Source organism: Vicia villosa, linkage group LG2 (assembly GCF_029867415.1).
Source record: "Vicia villosa cultivar HV-30 ecotype Madison, WI linkage group LG2, Vvil1.0, whole genome shotgun sequence".
Lineage (NCBI taxonomy): Eukaryota > Viridiplantae > Streptophyta > Magnoliopsida > Fabales > Fabaceae > Vicia > Vicia villosa.
In genome coordinates this window covers 213,966,528-213,988,866 of record NC_081181.1, presented here as the reverse complement: position 1 = coordinate 213,988,866, position 22,339 = coordinate 213,966,528, and the positions used below count along the sequence as shown (strand labels likewise).

The window sequence follows — 22,339 nt, the reverse complement described above, 5'->3', positions numbered from 1 at the left end:
CAATGAATCTATATATAAAGTGTTGGTCTTAGTGTTAGTTGCACAGCCATTTGTGTGTTGAGGATTTTACTTACGGGGAACAACCATCCAGTTGTTGTTTCTGCTTGACTTCTCTATGGCTTTCTCAAAGAAGTCCCACATTGATTTCTACAAAGACAAAATAAGTCTTTATATAGAAAAGACACACACACATATATGAATTTAAAATACATTCATACAAATGGGCTTAAGCTGCAACAAATACAGAATTAGGCCCAAATCTTAAATTTTAGAATTCATAAAAACTAATATAATTTATAAAAATTATTAAAAACGTAAAATAATTTATAATTAAAAAAATGCCACTTGGATTTAAAAAATATTTAAAAGCCACGTGGAACGCCATCTATGCAGATTCTTTGTTTTATAGGGGGCAGATCACACAAAAAAAACTTCAGGGGGTAAAACCAAAACTCGCCCTATTGGCAGGGGGCAATCGTATATTTAACCCCTAAGTTTATTAGTGAAGTGTGTAAATTCACTGAAATGACAGCTAAACAAAAAGAAAGGACGGGCTTAATTAAAGAAAGAATAAAAAATTGTATTTCAAGTTAGCCAAGCATAAAAATGTGTCATGATAACTTTGGTATGTTTTCATAACCCCTAAACATGTGCTACATATTTAAAAGTTGAAGGATCAAAGCAATTTTTTAAAAAATTAAATAATCAAAATGAACTCCTAGCCAAAGATAATACACACTGAAGGATATTAAACTTTTACACTACCTATTCATTTGCAAATATGCTGCCAGAGAAATTGCTCAATGAGTTCAATTTCACCAAGAGCAAAAATCCCTAACCGAGAAATGATAATAATGAGGAAGTACAATAATATCAATCTAGTATCAATTTCATTTTCATTATATTCTCATTCTGGTTAATTATACTCATTATTATAACCCGATATTATAATCCGACCCTTCGCTGAAACAAACATGGCAAATCACCACAAAAGGCTCAATATTTTCACCATATTGAAGCATGTAATATATTACAACAATTCAACTCGTTGCTCGAGCTGTGTTCCAGATTGAAACACGGTGAGCTAGAATATACAACAAAGGAGGAAATGTCGATCCTCATAAAAATTTGGTAATCCAGGAGGTCACTCTATCTAGTGCCTAAGTATAATGCAAGCAAAATATTAGCAACCACATATGTTACAAAAGCAAGCTTCTGCCTGGGTGTAAATAATAAAACTAAAATTTAACTTTCCTATCCAAGTTGTTGGCTGAAACTTTACAGGCTAATTGCTATCCATAGCAGAGACAAAATTGCAGATATAATAATTTGAAGTATCAAATCTGAATGCCTGCCCATCTGGACAAAACAGCACTATCAACTATCATGTGACATTAGGACAACTCTGAACATATCTGCATAAATAAGTGAGGACAGTTGCAGCCAACATCCTTCATTCCCAATAAGGAAATGACACAGTACATGAACATGATTTTGCCGGGGGGGAATTTGTAACGCTGCTCCAAACAGAGAGAGATGCTTCAGAATACAACAGCTTTCACTGACTTAGGACCAAAAATGCTGCTCTAACTTTCTTTGGTTTATTGTAGGTACAAAATGCGGCAGTAAGGGCGTCTAAAGCTGTTATAGTCTAGAGATGGAATATCCTCTACTCTGAATCTGAATCAATAGAAAGATTCAAGCGGGGCCGTACGGAACGTTTTTGACGGGGAAATGAGAAAGGGCCATATGATCTTTTCCTACTTTCTTTGTCAGACCCAGCATCGTTCATACCAAGAGGCAAAGAAGCTGCATGAGAAAAAATAAGTCAAGAAAGTTAGTGAAGGAAAAAAGACATTTAGAATCACTAAATTTGAACATGAATAGTAAGAATACCCATGTTTTAAAAACTAGTTACTAGTTTACTAGTAGCAACATAGAACAACAAAATGCAAGGAAGGAGATGAATAAATAAAAATGCACAATCAAATACAGCTAATGTTTGGGCCAGAGATTAGGTTCCAGGTTTTCAAGATGCACAAAGTAACCATTAACTTTCTACAGAGGCAAACAAATGATAGTCGTTTGGACAAAAGACCAATGCATCATGATTTAATCAGGGCATCATTCTTTGTACGTCCTCTCCCTATGGTTAGATATTTGCTCGTTTACACGAGCAAAATACTTAACCCTAGCAAGCAATGAACGTGTGTTTTTAAACAGAGACTACTCAATAGTAAAACACACAAAAGAATACAAATTCAATTTGTATTAACAAGAATCGAGAAACCAAATTGGTATTGATTATATTGATCCGGAAAAAATAATCTCCAAGTAATTAGTTAACAGGATATCTTAAATCATCATGAAGTATATATGTAGTTTAGTAAAACACTATTTCCTTTTATGCATGGGCTTCCAACTAATCAACAAAATTAGACAACTACATAGTATAGAGATTAACAGAATTATGCAAACTATTTTCCCTGGTCTACATTCGATGTCTGTCCCACAATAGCATCCACGTAAAGAAAATGAAATAGCCAGTTCCCAAACCTCATTCATTGGAGCATAAACAAACTTGATATGGGGCTTAGATAAATCCTAACGACCATCCATGTAAAAGAATTAAGGAAAATATCTTTCCTTCTCAAAAACCTAATAACACATTCATTTAAGAAATACTGGAAGGCAAAGAACGCGGGTGCGGAGGGAGACAAAGAGAAGAATAGTTTTAGAGTTGAAAGTATTTTTTATTTTAAGAATTCATACAATGATCTAAATATATTACTTGCTTCATTGGAATAAGCAATTGGTTGTTTATGCACTTGAAAATGTGAATGATACTATAACCTAGTAACCTCCATATGTAACAAAAAAAAAAAACAGAAATAACTTGCCCACAAAATGAGATTTAGATTCAGAAAGTAACAAACCAGTATCAGTTAAAGAATCGGTAGCATCTTTTCTGGATGTAATCTGCGGTCTGGAATTCAAATCATTTGGGGTTGAAGCATCACCATTACTGTCACCAGCTCCACCCCCAAGCCTAAGAGAGACCCAATCCTCTGTATATTCACCATTTGACACACCATTGTGATCTCTTAATTCATCATGCTGCACAGATGATTCTCCTGGTCTTGTAGGGAGAAAAATCTGAAGCGAGGGATCCTCTCCACCAAATGCCAATGGATTGTCAACTAAGCCACCATTTAAATCAGTGTCAGATGGATCAGTGGATGAATTTGGTATTAGAGTATTAGATCCCAAACCAGTGTTCGGAGCCAATGTATAACTATTCAGTGATGAGGAGCAATTAATATCACCATGGACCAATGCATCAGACACATCCACCTCAGAACTGAACAGTTGGAATCCCGAGGTTGCCTGAGTTTCAGAATGCAATGGCCAGAGGGAGGAAATCCCAAAATCACCTTCACTGGGATTACCAAAAACTTCCAAGGATGGATTTCCACCAATATTGTGATCTTCTGCATATGGGTCGATAATTCCAGGTGGGGGCACTGAGTAAGTATCAACTGGATCGTCAGTTTGATTATTATTGCGACCAACTGTAGGAGATAATAACATATCATCATCTTCAGAATCACTAAGAACAATAACTTCTGCATTAGCCATTGGAGCAGAAGTGTTAGGAATAGTATATCCATAAGTTGAACCAGCATTAGTGTGACACAAAGAATCTGCCTCAATCCCATTGGTAGTAGAATATTCTACATGCCCACCGCCGCTCTGATTTACACTTTGATCATCGCCATCCAATCCACTTCCAGTGCCACTGCTGCTCATTTGAATAACCACAACTTCATTATTTCCTAAATCCGCATTCAACCTATCATCAGAAGAGGTGTTTGTGTCCTTGGGTTTGCTAACTTCCCAAACTCCATTACAATTTTTCCTAATGCCAAGTCTTATGCCGGCAGGACTGTCTGAAACCCCTTCCTTTTTGACATTCAAAGTTTCCACTCTCTTGCCTTCTCCACTAGTAGAAACAGAGACGGAACCGTCAGGAGAGTGCCATTCAGCAAGATTCCCTAACTCGCGGCATTCACTTTCATTCTTAGCCTTGACACGCCAATAACCATCAGGCTTCACCTCCACCTCGGTAAACTCCTCCCCACAATTTTTCATCTGTGCCAGAAAACCAGTTTCAATAAGTACTGGTTCAAAAGACTTAAATGTGAGTGTGTGTGTGTGTGTGTGTGTGCGCGCGCGCGCGTGTGCGTCAAAGAGGAAAACATTACCATAGAAGTGACGCGGTTGAAATAAGGATCAATAATGATATTCTCCAGAGCGTAGTTTTTGAGACATATGGGGCATTGCCACTGCAGAAACGATTAATGCTTCATTTAACACTTATTTTAAAATTGAGAAAGGAATAAGATAAATCATGCACAGTTTCTGAGGATTTTACCTTTCTTGAACGTTGATTCATTTCCACAAAAACTTCAAGATCAAAACAACCTATGTGAACACAAGGTTTGAATCTTCCTGCAATCTTTATTCTTGAACCACTCATCTACAGATTTCACAAAAGCATAAATTTTGTAAAACTTCGACTGGTTTGTAAAATTTCCTGAATTACTAAGATAATCTAATACATCAAAGCCTTACTGGACAACGAAGGTTGATACTAATAGTATCTGAAACCACTTCCAGATCACTGTCACTATCAGCTTCGCCCGCAGAATTTCCACCCCCAACACGACAACAAACACGTGCAAGAGCATCATCAAACCGCTCACCATGGAACTCCTTTGGAATCATGTTCAGGATCTAGATACCAAAGACTAAATTATTTAATTTAATGGAAAATATGGAAGAAATTATGGATCAATCAAAACATAGATGCTTTAAAAAATCAAGTACCAGCAAAACATATTTCAACAGTATAGACCAAAAGAACACATCTTTATTGAATTAAATCTCTGTATTACTCAAGGATTACATTGTTTGTCTTTAGGTGTGAAGGATTCTTAATTTCCTCCTCGCTACTTATGTTTTCACTCTAGTGTTTCTACCCATTTGAGAGGATACCTTGGTTTCTCTCTTATGTTTCTACCCCTTGTAAATTGCTTTATTTTGAAAACATGCACACATCCTTATTGAATTAAATTTGTATCTAACTCAAGGATTATATTGTTTGTCTTAGGCTTGGAGCATTCTTAGTTTTCCCTCGTTATTTATGCTCTCATGTTCCTACTCATTTCAGAGGATATCTTGTTTTCTCTCTTGTGTTTCTACCCCTTGTATATTGTTTTATTTAGAATCCATGCACACACATCTCTCCAAAGTCAACTGCTTAGGTAAGTGGGTGCACTTTGCAAAAGTAACTCGGGAAAAACAAATTTGATCACTAACTAAGATATAAAAAGTATACGTAAATAATAATGTACAATATCATTTGCTATATTTAGGAATACCAAAATGTTATAAAAAAACAACTTCCGTATAACCAAAATGCAGATTGATGAAAACATTCCATAATGAAACCAATAGAATTGAGGTCAAAATGGTTAATAAATCCTCCCCTCCCCCAAAAAATAACCTTAGTAAGATATATCAAAGAAAAAAGTAACAACAATAGAGCACAAAGCCTGAAAAAAGACCAGACTGGACCAGACGAGATGATACAATTAATAGACAAAATCAAAAATCACAACAAATCCACAACTTAGCAACAAAGAGCATCAAAAATTCAAAATCGGGACCGATTCACATATCATAAGGTTTGAAATGACTAAAGATTGAAAGATGATGGAACTGAGCTCCCCTCATTAGTTGGAAATAGATTTGTAGAGCAAGGTCTCAGCTCATCAAAGTTGAGTTCATTCACCTCGTTGGCTTGTTGGGTTCATCGCAAACTTGCAAAAATGGGGTTGTTCGGGTTTTTTGGTTCATGATTTCATTTATGTTGGGAGCTATGAGTCTAGACCAATGTTAAAACATGTATTCATCACATTGACATAGAAAAAGAGCCACACAAGCATTCCAAGTTTTATCAAATTTCTCACGAAACAGCCTCAGATATCAGAACCTTTGGACAGATATATACCATGCAGATTCTCAACATCAAACTTGACTATTCTGATAAGCCTGGATTAAAGAAACCAACAGACATTCATCTTAATAAAGTTTAAAGTTAAAGAAGACAGAAGTCTACCTGTTGCAAGCTGCGCTTTTTAATAATGCGGACCCCGAAACAGAAAATGCGAGTGTCACAGCTCGTCAAAGAAATCTTGTTAATTCCTTCTTTTATTTTTGACGTGATCTAACAAAAGAGAAATAAAATAAGAAATTGAATAAAACCAAAATAGACAAAACTTAACTTAATATAACACTCTAAAATAATTAGACTAAATAGCTCCCCAGCATAAATATCTAAATTTAAAATACACGTTAAATAAGACAACTGCAGAAAATTTGGAATAGTTATAATACTTAATGACAATAAACTCACAATTGCGCCATCATCGCGACCATTAGCCCCAAGCATCTGAGAACCAGGTCTATTAATTGCACGAACATCACAGCCTATATGATCATAATCAAATAGAACAAACATTCAATACAACCACAAAATTCATGAATTCCAAAAAATAATTGATACTTCACATGAAAATTATGAGCTTTTAATTAGATAATAATATAATATGCAAACAAAACAAAATCTACAACACAAAACAAAATCAATTAATGGAACTAAAATAACACCCCAGGAGAAGATTACTTGCAATAATAATAACATACCATTGACCACTAGGTTTGTATGTTGCGGCCATTGCATCCTGAATGGAACTTTGTCATTCAAAAGCATACACCAAGCCTGTATATGATGTGATTTGGCAAACATAACAAAATGCTTAAATAGATTAGTAGAAACTAGAAAGTAACATATTAATACTTACACTGAGAAATCAAACTAACCTGAATATCAAAATCCGATTTTAATACTAAGTCCTTGGTTGCTCTGGTAATTAGAAATGTTTTCTCAAGACTCTGCATGGGATTGGATCTGAACCATTCAAACAGAAATACGGTCAAGTCTTTCAAGTAGAAAGCCACTACAGAAACTAGGTTTTGTCTCATTATTCTTTCATGCACACTTCTTAAGAAAATGACAAGTTATGCAGATGGATTGTCTTAAGTGAAAAATAATTTAAGAAAGAATTACTCCAAAGACGCCACTTATAATGAATCAGAGGGAGTATATGTTTGACAGCCAGACAATTTTAGTTGACACTATAAATATGAAATAACATACATTACAATCCATTTAAATGGCACAAAACCTAAATGTAAAATGTATATAGAAAGTAACCAAAAGATATACACAGCAGTTAAAGCACGCACGTGTATTAAAAATAACATTCACTGTTGGAATTAGATCCCTCCTTCACCCAACCCTCACTTCAACCCACTGCTCTAAATGAAATGGATAGTAGTCAGACCAAAATGAAGAACAGAACATGTATACCAACTTAGGCAACAAAATATCTCCTAGAGGCATATAAGATACTAAGAATATCTAAGTCTCTACTGATTAAGTTTAAGCTTAGGAAACAAAATACCTTCTAATGGCATAGAAGATATTACAAAAACAACACATCTTGCTCAAAGACATATGAACACAATTACACAACTATGTCCAGCTACAACAAAATAACACAAGGTACTCACCCATCAGTTGGAATACGGGTTGTAGTCAACTTCACTGGAAGTAAAGGGTGTGTCATTGAAACCGAAAACCTGTAACAAAGAGAAGGACATGTGTAGTAAAGAAAATGAAAAATAATAAAAGGATAGGAAACTTCTTCCAATTACACGAGAACATAACGAAATAAGAAAACTAAAGAGCCATCTAATGCAACAAAATAGTTAGCATACTCAGGAACCACATTTACTAATTTGAACCTCTAGACCTAGTTATAACTCAGACTAAGGTGTTTGGGTGAATATTTGTTAAATGTAATTTTGGATCAACATGAATTTGAAAATTTTGGTTTGAAGTGAAGTTATCTATATTTTGATATTTTTACTCTAAAGGCAAGTTTGATGTAAAATTTGGTGTGAAGGTTTTAACCTAACGCAGAAGATATTTTTCATCACTTCTGGTCAAACCAAAATTTGGAGGCAAAATCAATTTTATCTAACAAAAACCAAGCATTTTCATTTTTACTAAAATGAAGTTTGATAATAGGCCAAATCATTTTTATACTCTTTATTCATGAAACCAGAGATATACTAAGATATAACTCCTATCATAGATGAATAAATATGCATATATTGACCATCTTTACAACTATCAATATCATTATGATATATTTAGAAGAATTGATAGTTTTTTTTATTTTTTCAGAAAAAAACACTTTTCAATTAAAAGATGTTTGAAAATAATAATTATATAATTAATGTTTGAAAAAGAAAAGACAGTAAACAAAAGTGGGCCTTTCTTGCAAGTTGAAAAGAGTACAGTGGCATCATAAAAAAAAAAAAAGCTTCATGATGGAATCAATTCTTTTTAAACTGAAAACAAAAATGGTTCCTTCTTAGGGTTCAATGGACCAATAGCAGATACAATAGCTCAGTAATAAAAAATCACAACCGAATTACTTCAACCAACACAAACCCTTGTCAAGATAGAAACAGAAATAACTCTGGCAGTGAGCATAAAAATAATTCAACACAATACTATAATATGGAGAAAAAACTAGCAAACAATTTATTCCCACTCCATATAAGCTGAAATAAAAAGGGAAGGGAACATGACATACGGGTCTGCTCGACTGAGACGGCATATTTCACAATAAAATGTATCCGGGATTGGTGGCATTCCTTTACTGGGAATATCCGGAATAACAACGCAGTTGAGATGCTGCGAGACAGGGCATTTTGTATCTTCACACTGTAAACAATGCCATAGTTAGCAAATATAAGCTGTTAGTAGAGTTCTTAATTAAAATCACATGACATCAAGGAAAACAATGGAAATGATCAATGAAATCATATGCAAATGTAAAGAAGCATATACTTTTATGTATCATGAGGATAGAAGAAATATATTGAATATTACACCTTGATCAGTAGATCTGTTTCCATTGAACTCCCACAGAGACAGCGAACCTTCATATCTGCTAGAAAGGAATCATCAAGTTCACCTTTAATTCTCACATTAGCTCTATCTGAAGCACCCTGCCCCTTTGATGCTACATCAGTGGCTCCAGATGCCTGCAGTTTTCTGGGGGAAAAGAAAACACAACATCATGAAAGAAAAACTTTGAAATGAGGGCATTATGGCATGTATACACCAGTACAGTCAACTTAAAGCAAACCTAAAAACAGAACACCATATCATGTGTTAACTATGAGTTTATCTATAAAACCTCAGCCATTACATTAATCTGAAGTATAACAAAACTAGATGAAGAAAATATCATCAACATGTTGTCTCTGACACTAACCTATATGTGTCATCCACTAACTTCACCACTTCTGCTTTTCCAAGAATATTCTTCTTCTTAGCACATGCTCTGAAAACTAAGAAAAAATAAACAAGTTGCTTAGTTTACAAGAGAAAGCGGAGGAACATAAGAAACATAACTTCACATATTAAAATCACAAAATTGAATTAGAAGCATAAAAGTTAAATATTCCAAATTTTTCACATTCGATAAACCATGTCACCGTAGAAGTTACCACTACTCCAGTACTCCTAAAGAACTGTTTGAATAGAAAGTTAAAATTAACAGGTTCAACCAGTCCAAGCCTCAAATAAGATTGGAAATGCAACTCAAACAGTATAAACATGTTTGACTCAGACAGTATAGAGCCAGCCAGCTTTCTCTTTTGAAGATATTCAAAGACAAATAAAACATTGTATAAAAACTTCAGTATAAAATATAAGCTTTCAGTTTTTCACACAAATCAAATAGACAAAAAGTTACAAAATATAAAATAGAATAAGTGAGTACTAAAGGTTGAGCCATCTATGTGTCTATGATAGGAGATAATATAATCATACCTTCTTCATCTGAGAGAATAGATAATATCCTATCAACAAGATCCTACATAAAATGGAGAATTGACATCATTACATTGCCCGAAAACTCCAGAGAATAGATAGCACAGCATGATGTGCAGTTAAGCAATTAAAGATAATAATGTATCGGCTATACTCCAGAGTTACAACAGTCGTGTGAATGTCCATTGCTCGGATTGACAATATCAATACTCTCTTAAGAGTTTGATTTTTAAACTTGTATTCTTGATTGCATGTAACCAAGTGGAAAAAGTGGTACAAATAAATAGTGTAAAAACTTAGCAAGTAATAAGTCAATAAACACCATTCAATCACACTTAAATTTAAAAACCACTCCTCAAGCTTCAAAGACAATATCTCAATATTGAAGATATATGATCAGTAATATTAATTATCTTACCTGCTTCTTTCCTTGCTTTGAAAGTCCTACCTCAGTAAGCACATCTTTGAGATCTTTTACACGAAAATATACCAATTTCTCCTGCATGAAAAGTTACTAGGTCAGTAAAGTAGGAAAGCATACCCTCGTATCATTAAACCCCAAAAATAAAAAATAAAAACAGCACTAAATACCTGGTTAACAAAGTATTACAATAAGTAAACCAAACAAAATAAAAACTGAAAGACCAACCAATGAACTAGATACGAAACTAGACTTAAAAGCATATAATGTCTGTTAAGAGTTGTGGTTGGGCCTAACTCAACCATACAAAACTGGCTTGTCGGGTGAGGATTGCCCTTATTTATAAACGCATGTCCAGGCCATTTATTGTCCGATGTGGCATTCGTAACACACCCCTTCACGCCCATGATTGGGCATCTGGAGCATGGAAATATATGGTGGATGGCCCAATAGCAGAAATCTGATAGCAGGTGGCCTAAGGGATCTTAAACCTGGCTCTAATACCATGTTAATAATTGTGGTTGGGACTAACTCAATCCTACAAAACCAACTTGTAGGGTACCCCCACTTGTAAGCACATGTTCAGGCTATATATTATCCGAAGTGGGACTCTTAACATTGTAATTTACCAGGAAAATCAATAACTGCATTATACATTCGACACTTTAACAATGAGAACCCTAGCCCGCATAACTCATAAGAAATAGGTAAACAGAATCCATCAAGGTAGGCACCACAATTCAAACAAACAACCAAAAAAAAACCTCTTTGATTGCACACGGTCATCAAAAAGGCTACTTTAACATACATTTTAAATTGCAGTCCTCTTACAGAAAAATTGAACATCAAACGTTGCAACTAGAAATCTAGTCAACACAATTCATAAGAACTATGTAAACAGAATCCATCAAGCTAGACACCCAATTCAAACAAACCAAAAAAAAGAAAACTTTTTGATGGAACAATGCCATCAAAAAGGCTACCTCAACATACATTTCAGAGTGATCAACACTTCAGTCACAAAACATGTAAACAAAGAAGCAATCACAAACATTATTGATCTTAAATTGCAATCCCCTAACAGAAAAACTGAATAGCATAACATACCTGGCAAAGAGAAACTAAATCCATTTTGCCCAGAATCCTCAGCAACAACAAACAGCTCTAAGCATGCTGCCACAAGCAATAACTGATCAATTCAATTCAAATCAAATAAACAAATCAAAAGTAAAAACACAAGCAATCAGTGAACATGGAAAAATAATCAGAAGCAGAATGAAAAGCCGAAAATCATAGAAAAAACTCGAAATCATAACGCACCAAGAGAAGGAGAAAGGGTAGTGGCAATTAGGGTTTGGGTTTGGGATGGGATTAGAGCTTATGTAAGCCTGAGTTGGCACTTTACTCTGTTATGGTATGGTGGTGTGCTTTTCGTATTGACCCAAAAAAACAAAACCTTCTAGTTCAATGTTCGGATCTATCGGTGATTATCCAATCCGGTTTATTAACGGCAACACGTCCGGTTTAGATTTCAGGGCATTCATGTCTAAGTTCAATGGAACACACCAACCGTTTCCTTTTTTCTTTGTTTTTGTATAGTACTTTTCCTTTTTTTAGGGTTTATGATGTCGTAATTAGGATTTTTGACCTTGATAGAAGACATAGAGGGTTGTTTTTTATGGTAGAATCTTAGGATTTATGAGATTAATATTTTATGGTTGAATGTTTGAAACAAATTTGATTTTCTATGTCACGCCTGAAAGTTACTCAGACCTGAATGTCTTTTGTTTTGCATTTAAGTTTTCAATAATAGTCGTATAATGTTTTCATCTTAATTTCATTGAAGCTCTAAAGGCGAGCTTCTGCGTCAGGTGGTTTTGGTAAACATGTCGCATCAGCATGCATACGTACTTCTGGTTATAAGTTTGTTGAGGGTTATAGTATAAACAGAGAATCTGTTAGGTACGTAATTACAATCGACGGTTTGAAACAAACTTGATTTTCAACGCCATAGTTGAAAATGACTCAAAATTAACATGTGTTTGGTTTTGCGTTTGAATATTCAATCGTGATCATGTAATATTTTCATCTTAGTTTCATCGGAGCTCCAGAGTCAAGCTTCAATATTTAGGTGGTTTTGGTAAACGGGTTGCATAAACATATATATTTCTGGAAACAAGCCCATTGAAGATTACAGTATAGACATAGAATTAAATTTGATACTTAATAAGGAAGTATATAGGATTCTTCAAACCGTAAGAAAATCTAGTTGTAAAGAATGGCTCAAAATGAATCTCAGCGTGTATAGAAGGGTACCATTTGTCTCTATATCGCCAGTTTATGTTAGAACATCAGACATAATTATGGAGCTTCAATTTTACACTTTTTGATAGAGATGGCAAACATTCATTATTTCTTTATATTTCATTATATTCCATGATATTTACTTTCTCTATGAGTTATAGACTACGTATTTTATCTCTTCTCTTGTTTTTTATTTGTCTTTAAGAATTTGTCGGCATATAAATAACTTTTAAAAAATAATATGTGTTGAATTGAGTTTGAAACGTTATCTATAGAGAAAATAAAATATATATTTATATATTTTCCTTCAAAAATAAATATTCACTCATAATTACAAAACACATAATAACACTATTACTCAATTATTTCTAATCTATGTGGTAAACTTTGTTACATTATGTGCTCGTTTGAACTTAGAAAATAAATGGAATAAGTTTCTTCGACTATAATGTAGAAATGTGTTTTTTTTTAAATTGTTGCGCAATTGATTCAGTTATTATATTATGCAAAATTTTAACTTGATTGCAAAACACAAGAGTTTGATGTCCCAATTATCATAGTCAATTATTTTCAACATCAATGGTAAGTCAAAACTGAAATTTTCTTTGATCAAAATTGAGGTATTCTAATTGGAGCATTAACCATTTAAACATCACTAGTAGACGATGCAATGTATGTGTCTTCCCTTTGTGGTCATGGCATGTGCGTTTCACAACCTCTCAGTCTTGAATACAATTTGATCAGAATTTGTACTTTATTCAATGTCAATGAAACACATCAATTGTTTCCTTTTACTTTGTTTTTGCATCGTACTTTTCCTTTGTTTATGGTTTATGATTATGTAATTAGGATTTTTGAATTTAATAGAAGACAATTGGTGTTTTCTTAGTATAATGTTAGGATTTGTGAGATTAATAAGTTAGGGTTGAATGCTTGAAACAAATTTGATTTTTTACGCCACACATGAAAGAGACTCAACCATAACACGTGTTTGATTTTACATATGATTTTTGTGGTCGTGTAATATTTTCATTTTAATTTCATTGGAGCTCTAAAGGCAAGCTTATATGTCCGGTGACTTTGGTAAACATGTCGCATCGGCATGCATACTTTCGGTTATGAGCATATTAAGGATTATACAATAAACTGAAGCCTTAAGATTGAAGTTCTTATATGATTATTACATCAAGCAAAGAATCTTGAAGCCTCAAAGTAATGAAAGAGAGAAAGCGTGAAAGCTCGCTAGATTGTGTGTCTGTCTGAGTGGCCAGAGTTTTGTAAAAGTAAGGAACTCGCTCCTAAGTTCTAAGGCAACTCACACAGAAACTCAAAAGTATTTTTATAATTTTTTTATCTAAAAAAATATTTGCAAGACCGAGCCAAGTGATTAAGAAACCGTTCCCTATCTTTTAAAAGGTTTTTTGAACTACCTAATTGACCGAGGACTTAAGCTAATCGATTAAAAAAACTTTTCTCAACCACCCAATCGATTTGAGCATTAAGCCAATCGATTAGAGAAGGGATAAAGGTTTAAACAAACGATTAGGACAACATCTTAATGACTTATAACGACTCTGGATCCTTTCTTTCCTTTTAAACAATCATAATCGATTATTTTTAAGGCTTCTAATTGATTAGAGCAAGATGCCAATCGCTTGGCTCATCAATTTCGCACATTGATAATTTTCTTTTCTGGTTTTCCCTTCTCATATATAAAGGAGGGTCCCCTCGCCTTCATTTCATATAGTTTTTCGAAGCTTAAAATTTTCTTTGTAATTAATCTTTCTCTATTTTCTTTCTTTCTCTCTCTAGAAATAATTTTTATTTCACTTTAGTTGCCTTGGTACTTTTAAGTGAAACATTACTTGTAAGGAAGAATTTGTAAATGGTCATGTTTGTTGTTTAATTCTTGAAAGTGCGGTACTCTTTGGGATATTGAGTTTGGTCTGTGAGGTAAACTAGTCATAAATCTTTGTTCTTTGTTTCTTGAGCTTTGCCAAAAAAAAATTGTTTGGTTATTGAGATAAGTCCAAAAATATCTAAACAGTTTGTTAGCTTAGCATGAGGTAAAAACTATCTTTGGTTGGGGATAAGCTTGTAAAACCTCAAGATCAAATTGTATCAAGGTTTATGGACATAACCTGTTAAAGCTCAAAGTTTACCAGGATAAATCTTTGGTGTAATCTATCTAACCCTTATCCTTTTATTTTTCAGTATTTACATGTTATTTTTTAATTTTCCACTGCTATATACTCTATCATTAAAAAATTAAAAACCATTGATGAAATGAATTAGTACATTCTCCAACTGAATGATGAAATGAATTAGTTACATTCTTCAACTGAATTATGTTAGTTTCAACTCATTTTCTCTTATGAAGTTTTTTCTCAATATGAACCTTCATCTTTGTTAAGGACACATGATGACACCCTCCATCATATCTCTCACAATTGATATCTAATCAAACGGCCATCCGCATAGTTTTAACCGCTTATACTATATAAAGATCAAATTGCTCCATGATAGATATTCAATTTATTTCTTCACTCATACTACCTTTTGCTCAGCAAGTAACTTAAGTGTTGAATTAATAACATTGCATGTCCATTGTCATTTTGTTGTATCGAAAGCTCATTTTATCGTGCCAATATCTCATTTCATTACATCAATACTCGTTTCTGATTCTTGAACGAAATAGTTATTACAGTAAACAATTCATAAAAACTACACAATCCATGTTAAAAAAGTAAAATAGTTTGTACTAAATGTCGGTCTTTTCAACCAGGCATCTCATCTTATTTACAAATAAACATTTTAATAATTAAAAATAAATAATTATAAAAATAAAAAAAATGTAGCAAAGTCTAACTTATTAAAAGACCATTGTTAGACCACAAAATTTTTATGAAAATTTCGAAGTTGAAAATTTTTGTTAGAAGATACTTTGTGTAATCTAGTGCTTTTAATGATACTAGAATATTCCTAGTTTTATTAAAAATATGGAAAAATGAATTTGACTAGTAAATGGTAGAAAACTTGGTTCTATTTTTCATACATTATATTTTTTACAAATATATTATTGAGAAAAAGTAAAAAGAAAACCAATAAAAAAAAGAGAAAAAATAGATTTCATTTTTTAAAAACTTCTGTATTATCTTTTTCTTATAAAAATATGATAAAAATATATTATTGAAAAAAACTAAAAGGATCCAATAAAAATGATTAAGGGGGTTTTCATTTTGTTAAAGAAAATAAAAATAAAAAAATAACAAAACGTGTGTTTTATTTTGTTAAAAAATTTTAAATAACTTTTTTTAATAAAAATATAATAATAAATAATATGATAAACTTTTTCATAACTTTTTATTAATATAAATATCGTAAATTTTATATTACTTATTTTAATAAAAATATGATATTATTAGAAGGATACAGTTAGATTTTTTTATCAAGTTAATAGGAGAAAACTTAAATTTTACTAAATAATAAAAAAAATATTAAAAATTAAATGAAAATAAGCAATAATTACTCAAATAAAATTAAAAGTTAGTGAAGGAGAATTTTTTTTTCTAAATAATTATTACTAAAATTAAATAAATATAATAAATTAGTGAAAAAATTATTTCTTACTTATAAATAAAATAAATATTAAAATTACTAAACTAACCTTAATTTTGGTGTCAATTTTTTTCACCTTAATAATTTTTAAATATTTTTTTTTTCTTTTAATAAGTCAGAATGAAGGTAATACTTTTTTTTCTAATAAGTTTTTACTCCATCCAATTTTTTTTTACTCCATCCAAATTTTTTTCTGTTTAGTTGTGATGTTTGCTACATTTTTCTAAATTTTACCGTTTTTGAGTTGTGTCAGTCGGTAAATATTAATTATGTTAATATTTTACTTATTACTTTCCATGTGTGTAATTATTATGTTTTGGTGTTAATTGGTTAGAATTAATGTTTAGTAACATTTGGGCCAAAATTGGAATTTATGAGAGTTGAGTGGGTGAAAATGAGAAGTAGAGAAATAGAAAGAGTTATAGAGAGGTAAAATATATGATGTCTTAGAATAGAAGAGAAAAAGAGATATTTTAGAGAGAAAAGAGAGAAAACTTGTGAAGAGAATAGAAAGAAGAGAAAAACAAAGTGAAGAAGAGAATTGTAGAAATCCAAACCAAGCTAGAATCAAGATTAACCAAGGTAAGGGGGTGAATCTAATTTATCTTGAATGTATGGTTCCTATAGTTTTGTTGTGTTTTTGTTCTTGTTCTTGTTCATCCTATGCTTGACCAACAATGGTAGATTATGAGTTTTGTGAGCTTTGAAGTTATGAACATGATTTTGTGGTGTGTGTGTGTAGTATGATGATAGATATCTTCATTGATCATGTTTGTTTTTCCATTTCTCCATGTTTTCTTGCATTAGAAGGAAAAACTAGGTTATGAGAAGTTTAATGATGTCAACCATGCAAAGTTGGTTGTTTATGTTGCATGATCACACTTTTATGTTGTGTTTGTGATTTATGGATGTTTAGAATGATGTATATGTGTTAGAGTAAGGTTCATAAGAGTCTGGGTGTTGAAAATGGTGATTTTTAGGTTTCTACGAAGCTTAGGTCGACCTACACAGAGGTTTGCGTCGACCTGTGCAGCCTAAAAGGCAAAAATCTGGATTTTCTGATAAATGCGTCGACCTATTGGGTCAGCGTGCGCATACCCGAGGGTGGCAGGAGTTCAATGCGTCGACCTATGATTTCCATGCGTCGACCTACTGCTTTTTCCAATTTTTGACAGATTTTGTAACGATCATAACTTTTGATCCGTAACTCCGTTTTTGACGCCGTTTGAAGCTTTATGAAGCTTATTGAGTATTCTTTATGATAAAGAGGAGTGTGTTGGTGGTTAAATGATTTTTCATAAATGTATTTTTGTGAAACAATATTTGCTAATCAGGTATGTTCTGACGGTATATGTATGTTGTGTGAATTTGAACGCCTGAGTGGCAATTTTGGTGATGTATCCGTGTGGATTAATATGACCGGTGTGATGTGGATATGTGACCGAGTTATATTATCATTGTTGTTGTTATGTAATCGAGTCGTTTGTGTGCATAGCATAACATTTCAATACGTTAATGGTGGAATGCTGTTAACAGATGGCCTGCGGGCATTGGTTACAAGTAGGAGCTTAATGCTCGGTAACGGTATATTAGCCTGAGTGGCAAGAGGTCATCAGTGGGAGCTACATGCTCGATGACAATAGCCTGCGGGCTTCCTGAATGGAATAAAGTCCCAGCATAATGCTCGGCAAGGTGTATTTGTCATAATGACAAGGAGGAGTTTACTCCGGATTTGGTACCACATGCATATGTATAGTCGAGTCTCAATCATCATCGTCTGTCTTTATAATTTATGTTATCATTCATGTGTCGCATTACTTATATATTGATTGTGGTTGACTTAGTGGATTACTTTGTTGTATGATTCTTGATGATACTTGTTGGCATTACTATATTTATCATGCTTTTTCATTATAAATTATATTCTCACCCTTCTGCTTTAATGTTACCTACTCGTGGATAATATGCAGGTGATCCGCAAGTGTAGGTGCTCTTTTAGTAGTCGTCCGTTTTGGTGTCATCCGCTCGTGATACGTAACACCTAGGGGGATCGAACACTTATTTTGTAGATGATGCTTATAGGATCCTTTTGATGTATATTTGATCCTTTTGATGTATTCATATTATGTATTTTGGATACCTTATCATACGTAGTATTTTGGAGGAATATTGTGGATATTCTGTTTACCGATGCATATATATAAGTATGAATACTATCAAGTGTTTGTGAGAATCTTTCCTCTTTGATTATTTGTGTTATGCATCTTTTGCGAGTATGTTATATTTTTGTGATGTGGTTACTTAAGTGTAATACCCTAATTGTTTATATGAATTTAATTTTTATACTCTGATATTTGTACCTATATGCTTGGGTAGAATTGGGGTGTTACATTAGTGGTATCAGAGCGGGTCGGTGTTGTCCGACCAAGTGTCGTGTCGTTTGGTCTAACCATTCTTGTGTTATTCTTTGGGCTAACTTCTCTTGGTGTTATTGTGAAGTTTAGAGATGGCTGGACGTAATGACGCTGCTATTGCTGCTGCATTGCAAGCTATGGCTGAAGCTATGCATACAGATGAGAATGCAAGGTCTCGGAGTTTAGCGACTTTCCAGAGGGAGAATCCTCCTGTGTTTAAGAAAACGCATGACCCCGAGGGAGCCTTGACTTGGATGAAACAGATGGAGAGAATCTTTCGTGTGATGGATTGCACGCAAGAGCAGAAAGTCAGGTATGGCACTCATCAGTTAGCTGTGGAAGCTGATGATTGGTGGCTGGAGACTTTGGCAAGGTTAGAAGCAACAGGTGAAGAGATTTCCTGGACGGTGTTCAAGAGGGAGTTTTTGAGGAAGTATTATCCAGAGGATGTCCGTGGAAAGAAAGAGACTGAGTTTCTAGCATTGGTTCAAGGCAACATGTCTGTGTCTGAGTATGCGGCAAAGTTTAATGAACTTGTGAAATTCTACCCGCACTTTGTTGGTGAGGGAGCAGAATTTTCTAAGTGCATTAAGTTCCAGAATGGGTTGCGTTCTGATATTAAGAAGGCAGTAGGGTATCAGAAGATTCGGGTATTTCCAGATTTGGTAGAGAGCTGTAGGATTTATGATGAGGATAACAATGCTCATCATAAGGTGATTAATGAAAAGAGGAACAAAGGTCCGCAGAATCGTGGGAAGCCGTATGACGGAGGGAAGGGTAAGCAAAAGATGAGTTATGGACAAAGGTTTAGTGGGGGAGATGCTCCTGCTAAGAGTGTATGTTTCAAGTGTGGTAAACTTGGCCACAAAAGTGATGTCTGCCTTAGTGATGCGAGGAGATGTTACAAGTGTGGAAAGACAGGACATATGTCATTCGACTGTGCGTCCAAGGGAATAGTGTGTTTTAATTGTGGTGAAGAAGGACACATGAGCGGTCAATGTCCGAAGAAGAAAGTTCAAGCTGGTGGGAAGGTGTTTGCGTTGGCTGGAACTCAGACGGATAAGGGTGATCGACTGATCAGAGGTACTTATTTTATTAATGGCATTTCTTTAATTTCTATCATTGATATTGGTGCTTCGCATTGTTTTATAGCCACCGATTGTGTTAAAAGATTAGGTCTTGTTCTGTCGGATTTGGGTGGTGAGATGGTTATCGATTTACCAGCAATGGGGTCGGTGACTACTTCTTTAGTTTGTGAGAATTGTCCGGTATCAATCTTCGGTAAGGACTTTACTGTTGATTTGATTTGTTTGCCAATGAACGAGTTAGACGTGGTTTTGAGAATGGATTGGTTGATAAATAATCGTGTCCACATCGATTGTTATCATAAGTTGGTGAGATTTCCATTTCTTGAGAAGGATGCGGAATTTGGTGTCTTATCTACCAAGGAGTTGAATCGACTGTTAGCAGATGGGGCGCAGTTGTTTGGTGTGTTTGCATCATTGACTGTGGAGGGTCGAGCTACAGTTGAGGATTTTCCAGTAGTGCGAGAATTTCCTGAAGTGTTTCCTGAAGACTTTTCTGATGTGCCGCCAAAGAGAGAGGTGGAGTTTTCCATAGATCTAGTTCCTGGTACGAGGCCTGTTTCTATGGCTCCATATAGAATGTCGGCATCAGATTTAGTGGAATTGAAGAAACAATTGGAAGAGTTGCTAGCAAAACATTTTGTGAGGCCTAGTGTTTCACCATGGGGAGGTCCAGTTTTGTTGGTAAAGAAGAAGGATGGAAGCATGAGGTTGTGTATTGATTATCGCCAGTTAAACAATGTGACAATTGAGAATAAGTATCCGCTTCCTAGGATTGACGACTTGATGGATCAGTTGGTGGGAGCCAGTGTGTTTAGCAAGATTGATTTAAGACCTGGTTACCATCAGATTCCGGTGAAGGAGGAGGATATTTTGAAGACTGCGTTTAGGACTCGGTACGGGCATTATGAATTTTTGGTGATGCCGTTCGGGGTTTCTAATGCACCTGGTGTGTTTATGGAGTATATGAATCGCATATTCCATGATCAGTTGGATAAGTTTGTTGTGGTCTTCATAGATGACATCTTGATTTATTCTAAGTCTCCGGAAGAGCATGAGGAGCATTTGTGTGTTGTGCTACGGGTTTTGAAGGAGAAGCAGTTGTATGCTAAGTTATCCAAGTGCGAGTTCTGGTTATCAGAGGTGAGTTTTCTTGGTCATGTGATTTCAGGTAACGGGATGGCAGTGGATCCATCCAAGGTAGATGCAGTGCTACAATGGGAGGTTCCGAGATCGGTTACTGAGATCAGAAGCTTCTTAGGTTTGGCAGGTTATTACCGAAGATTCATAGAAGGCTTTTCGAAGTTGGCACTTCCGTTAACTTAGCTTACTTGCAAAGGTAATGCGTTTATTTGGGACATAGTTTGTGAAAGGAATTTTGAAGAGTTGAAGAGAAAGTTGACTTCAGCTCCGCTTTTGGTTTTACCTGATCCTAATGAACCGTTTGTGGTGTATTGCGATGCATCGCATATGGGGTTAGGTGGTGTTTTGATGCAGGAAGGTAAGGTGGTGGCTTACGCTTCGAGGCAGTTAAGGATTCATGAGAAGAATTATCCCACTCATGATTTAGAGTTAGCTGCGGTTGTTTTTGTATTAAATATTTGGAGGCATTATCTCTACGGTGCAAGGTTCGAGGTCTTTAGTGATCATAAGAGTTTGAAATACTTATTTGATCAGAAAGAATTGAACATGAGACAACATAGGTGGTTGGAATTCCTGAAGGACTATGACTTTAGCTTGAATTACCATCCTGGTAAAGCTAATGTGGTTGCCGATGCTTTGAGTCGGAAATCTTTGCATATGTCCGCGATGATGGCGGAGGAGTGGAAACTTTTGGAGCAGTTTCGTGATCTTAGTTTGGTATGTGAATTGACACCACATAGTGTGAAGTTGGGTATGTTGAAAGTGACGAATGATTTTCTATCGAACGTTAGCGAGAGACAGAAGATGGATGTGAAACTTGTTGATTTGTTTATGGTGGCAAATCAAATTGATGATGGCGACTTCAGAGTGGATGGTCAGGGTGTTTTGAGATTCTGTGGTCGGATTTGTGTACCTGATGATTCCGAGCTGAAGAAGATGATTTTAGAGGAAGGTCACAGGAGCAGTTTGAGTATTAATCCGGGAGCCAATAAGATGTATCAGGATTTGAAGAAGATCTTTTGGTGGTCTGGTTTGAAAAGAGATGTGGCTCAGTTTGTGTATGCGTGTTTGGTATATCAGAAGTCGAAAGTGGAACATCAGCGTCCTGCAGGGTTGTTGCAACCGTTAGATATTCCAGAGTGGAAATGGGATAGTATTTCTATGGACTTTGTGACGAGTTTACCGAATACTGTGAGAGGTTTTGATGCAGTTTAGGTGATTGTTGATAGGATGACAAAGTCTGCTCACTTTATTCCTATTAACATCACTTTTCCAGTTGCGAAGTTAGCTGAGATTTATATCAAGGTGATTG

At 34.5% G+C, this 22,339-nt stretch overlaps 1 protein-coding gene across 2 annotated transcripts; it reads right to left on the bottom strand.

Moving 5' to 3' along the window:
- Window positions 1-982: 982 nt before the first annotated feature.
- On the bottom strand, window positions 983-12,064 carry LOC131653815 (E3 SUMO-protein ligase SIZ1-like). 2 transcript variants are annotated; one of them, XM_058924108.1, is made up of 17 exons: window positions 11,784-12,064; window positions 11,571-11,652; window positions 10,461-10,541; window positions 10,043-10,085; window positions 9,483-9,558; window positions 9,097-9,259; window positions 8,796-8,926; window positions 7,702-7,770; window positions 6,949-7,036; window positions 6,772-6,847; window positions 6,482-6,555; window positions 6,185-6,292; window positions 4,636-4,797; window positions 4,436-4,540; window positions 4,266-4,346; window positions 2,937-4,152; window positions 983-1,809 (listed from the first exon to the last, which is right to left on the bottom strand). In XM_058924108.1, exons 2-17 carry the CDS (start codon window positions 11,592-11,594, stop codon window positions 1,670-1,672), a joined length of 2,637 nt encoding a protein of 878 aa, XP_058780091.1. In that variant the 5' UTR covers window positions 11,595-11,652; window positions 11,784-12,064; the 3' UTR covers window positions 983-1,669. The 2 variants fall into 2 exon arrangements, with proteins under 2 accessions (XP_058780091.1, XP_058780090.1); XM_058924107.1 differs by having other exon boundaries at window positions 11,571-11,636.
- Window positions 12,065-22,339: the final 10,275 nt, after the last annotated feature.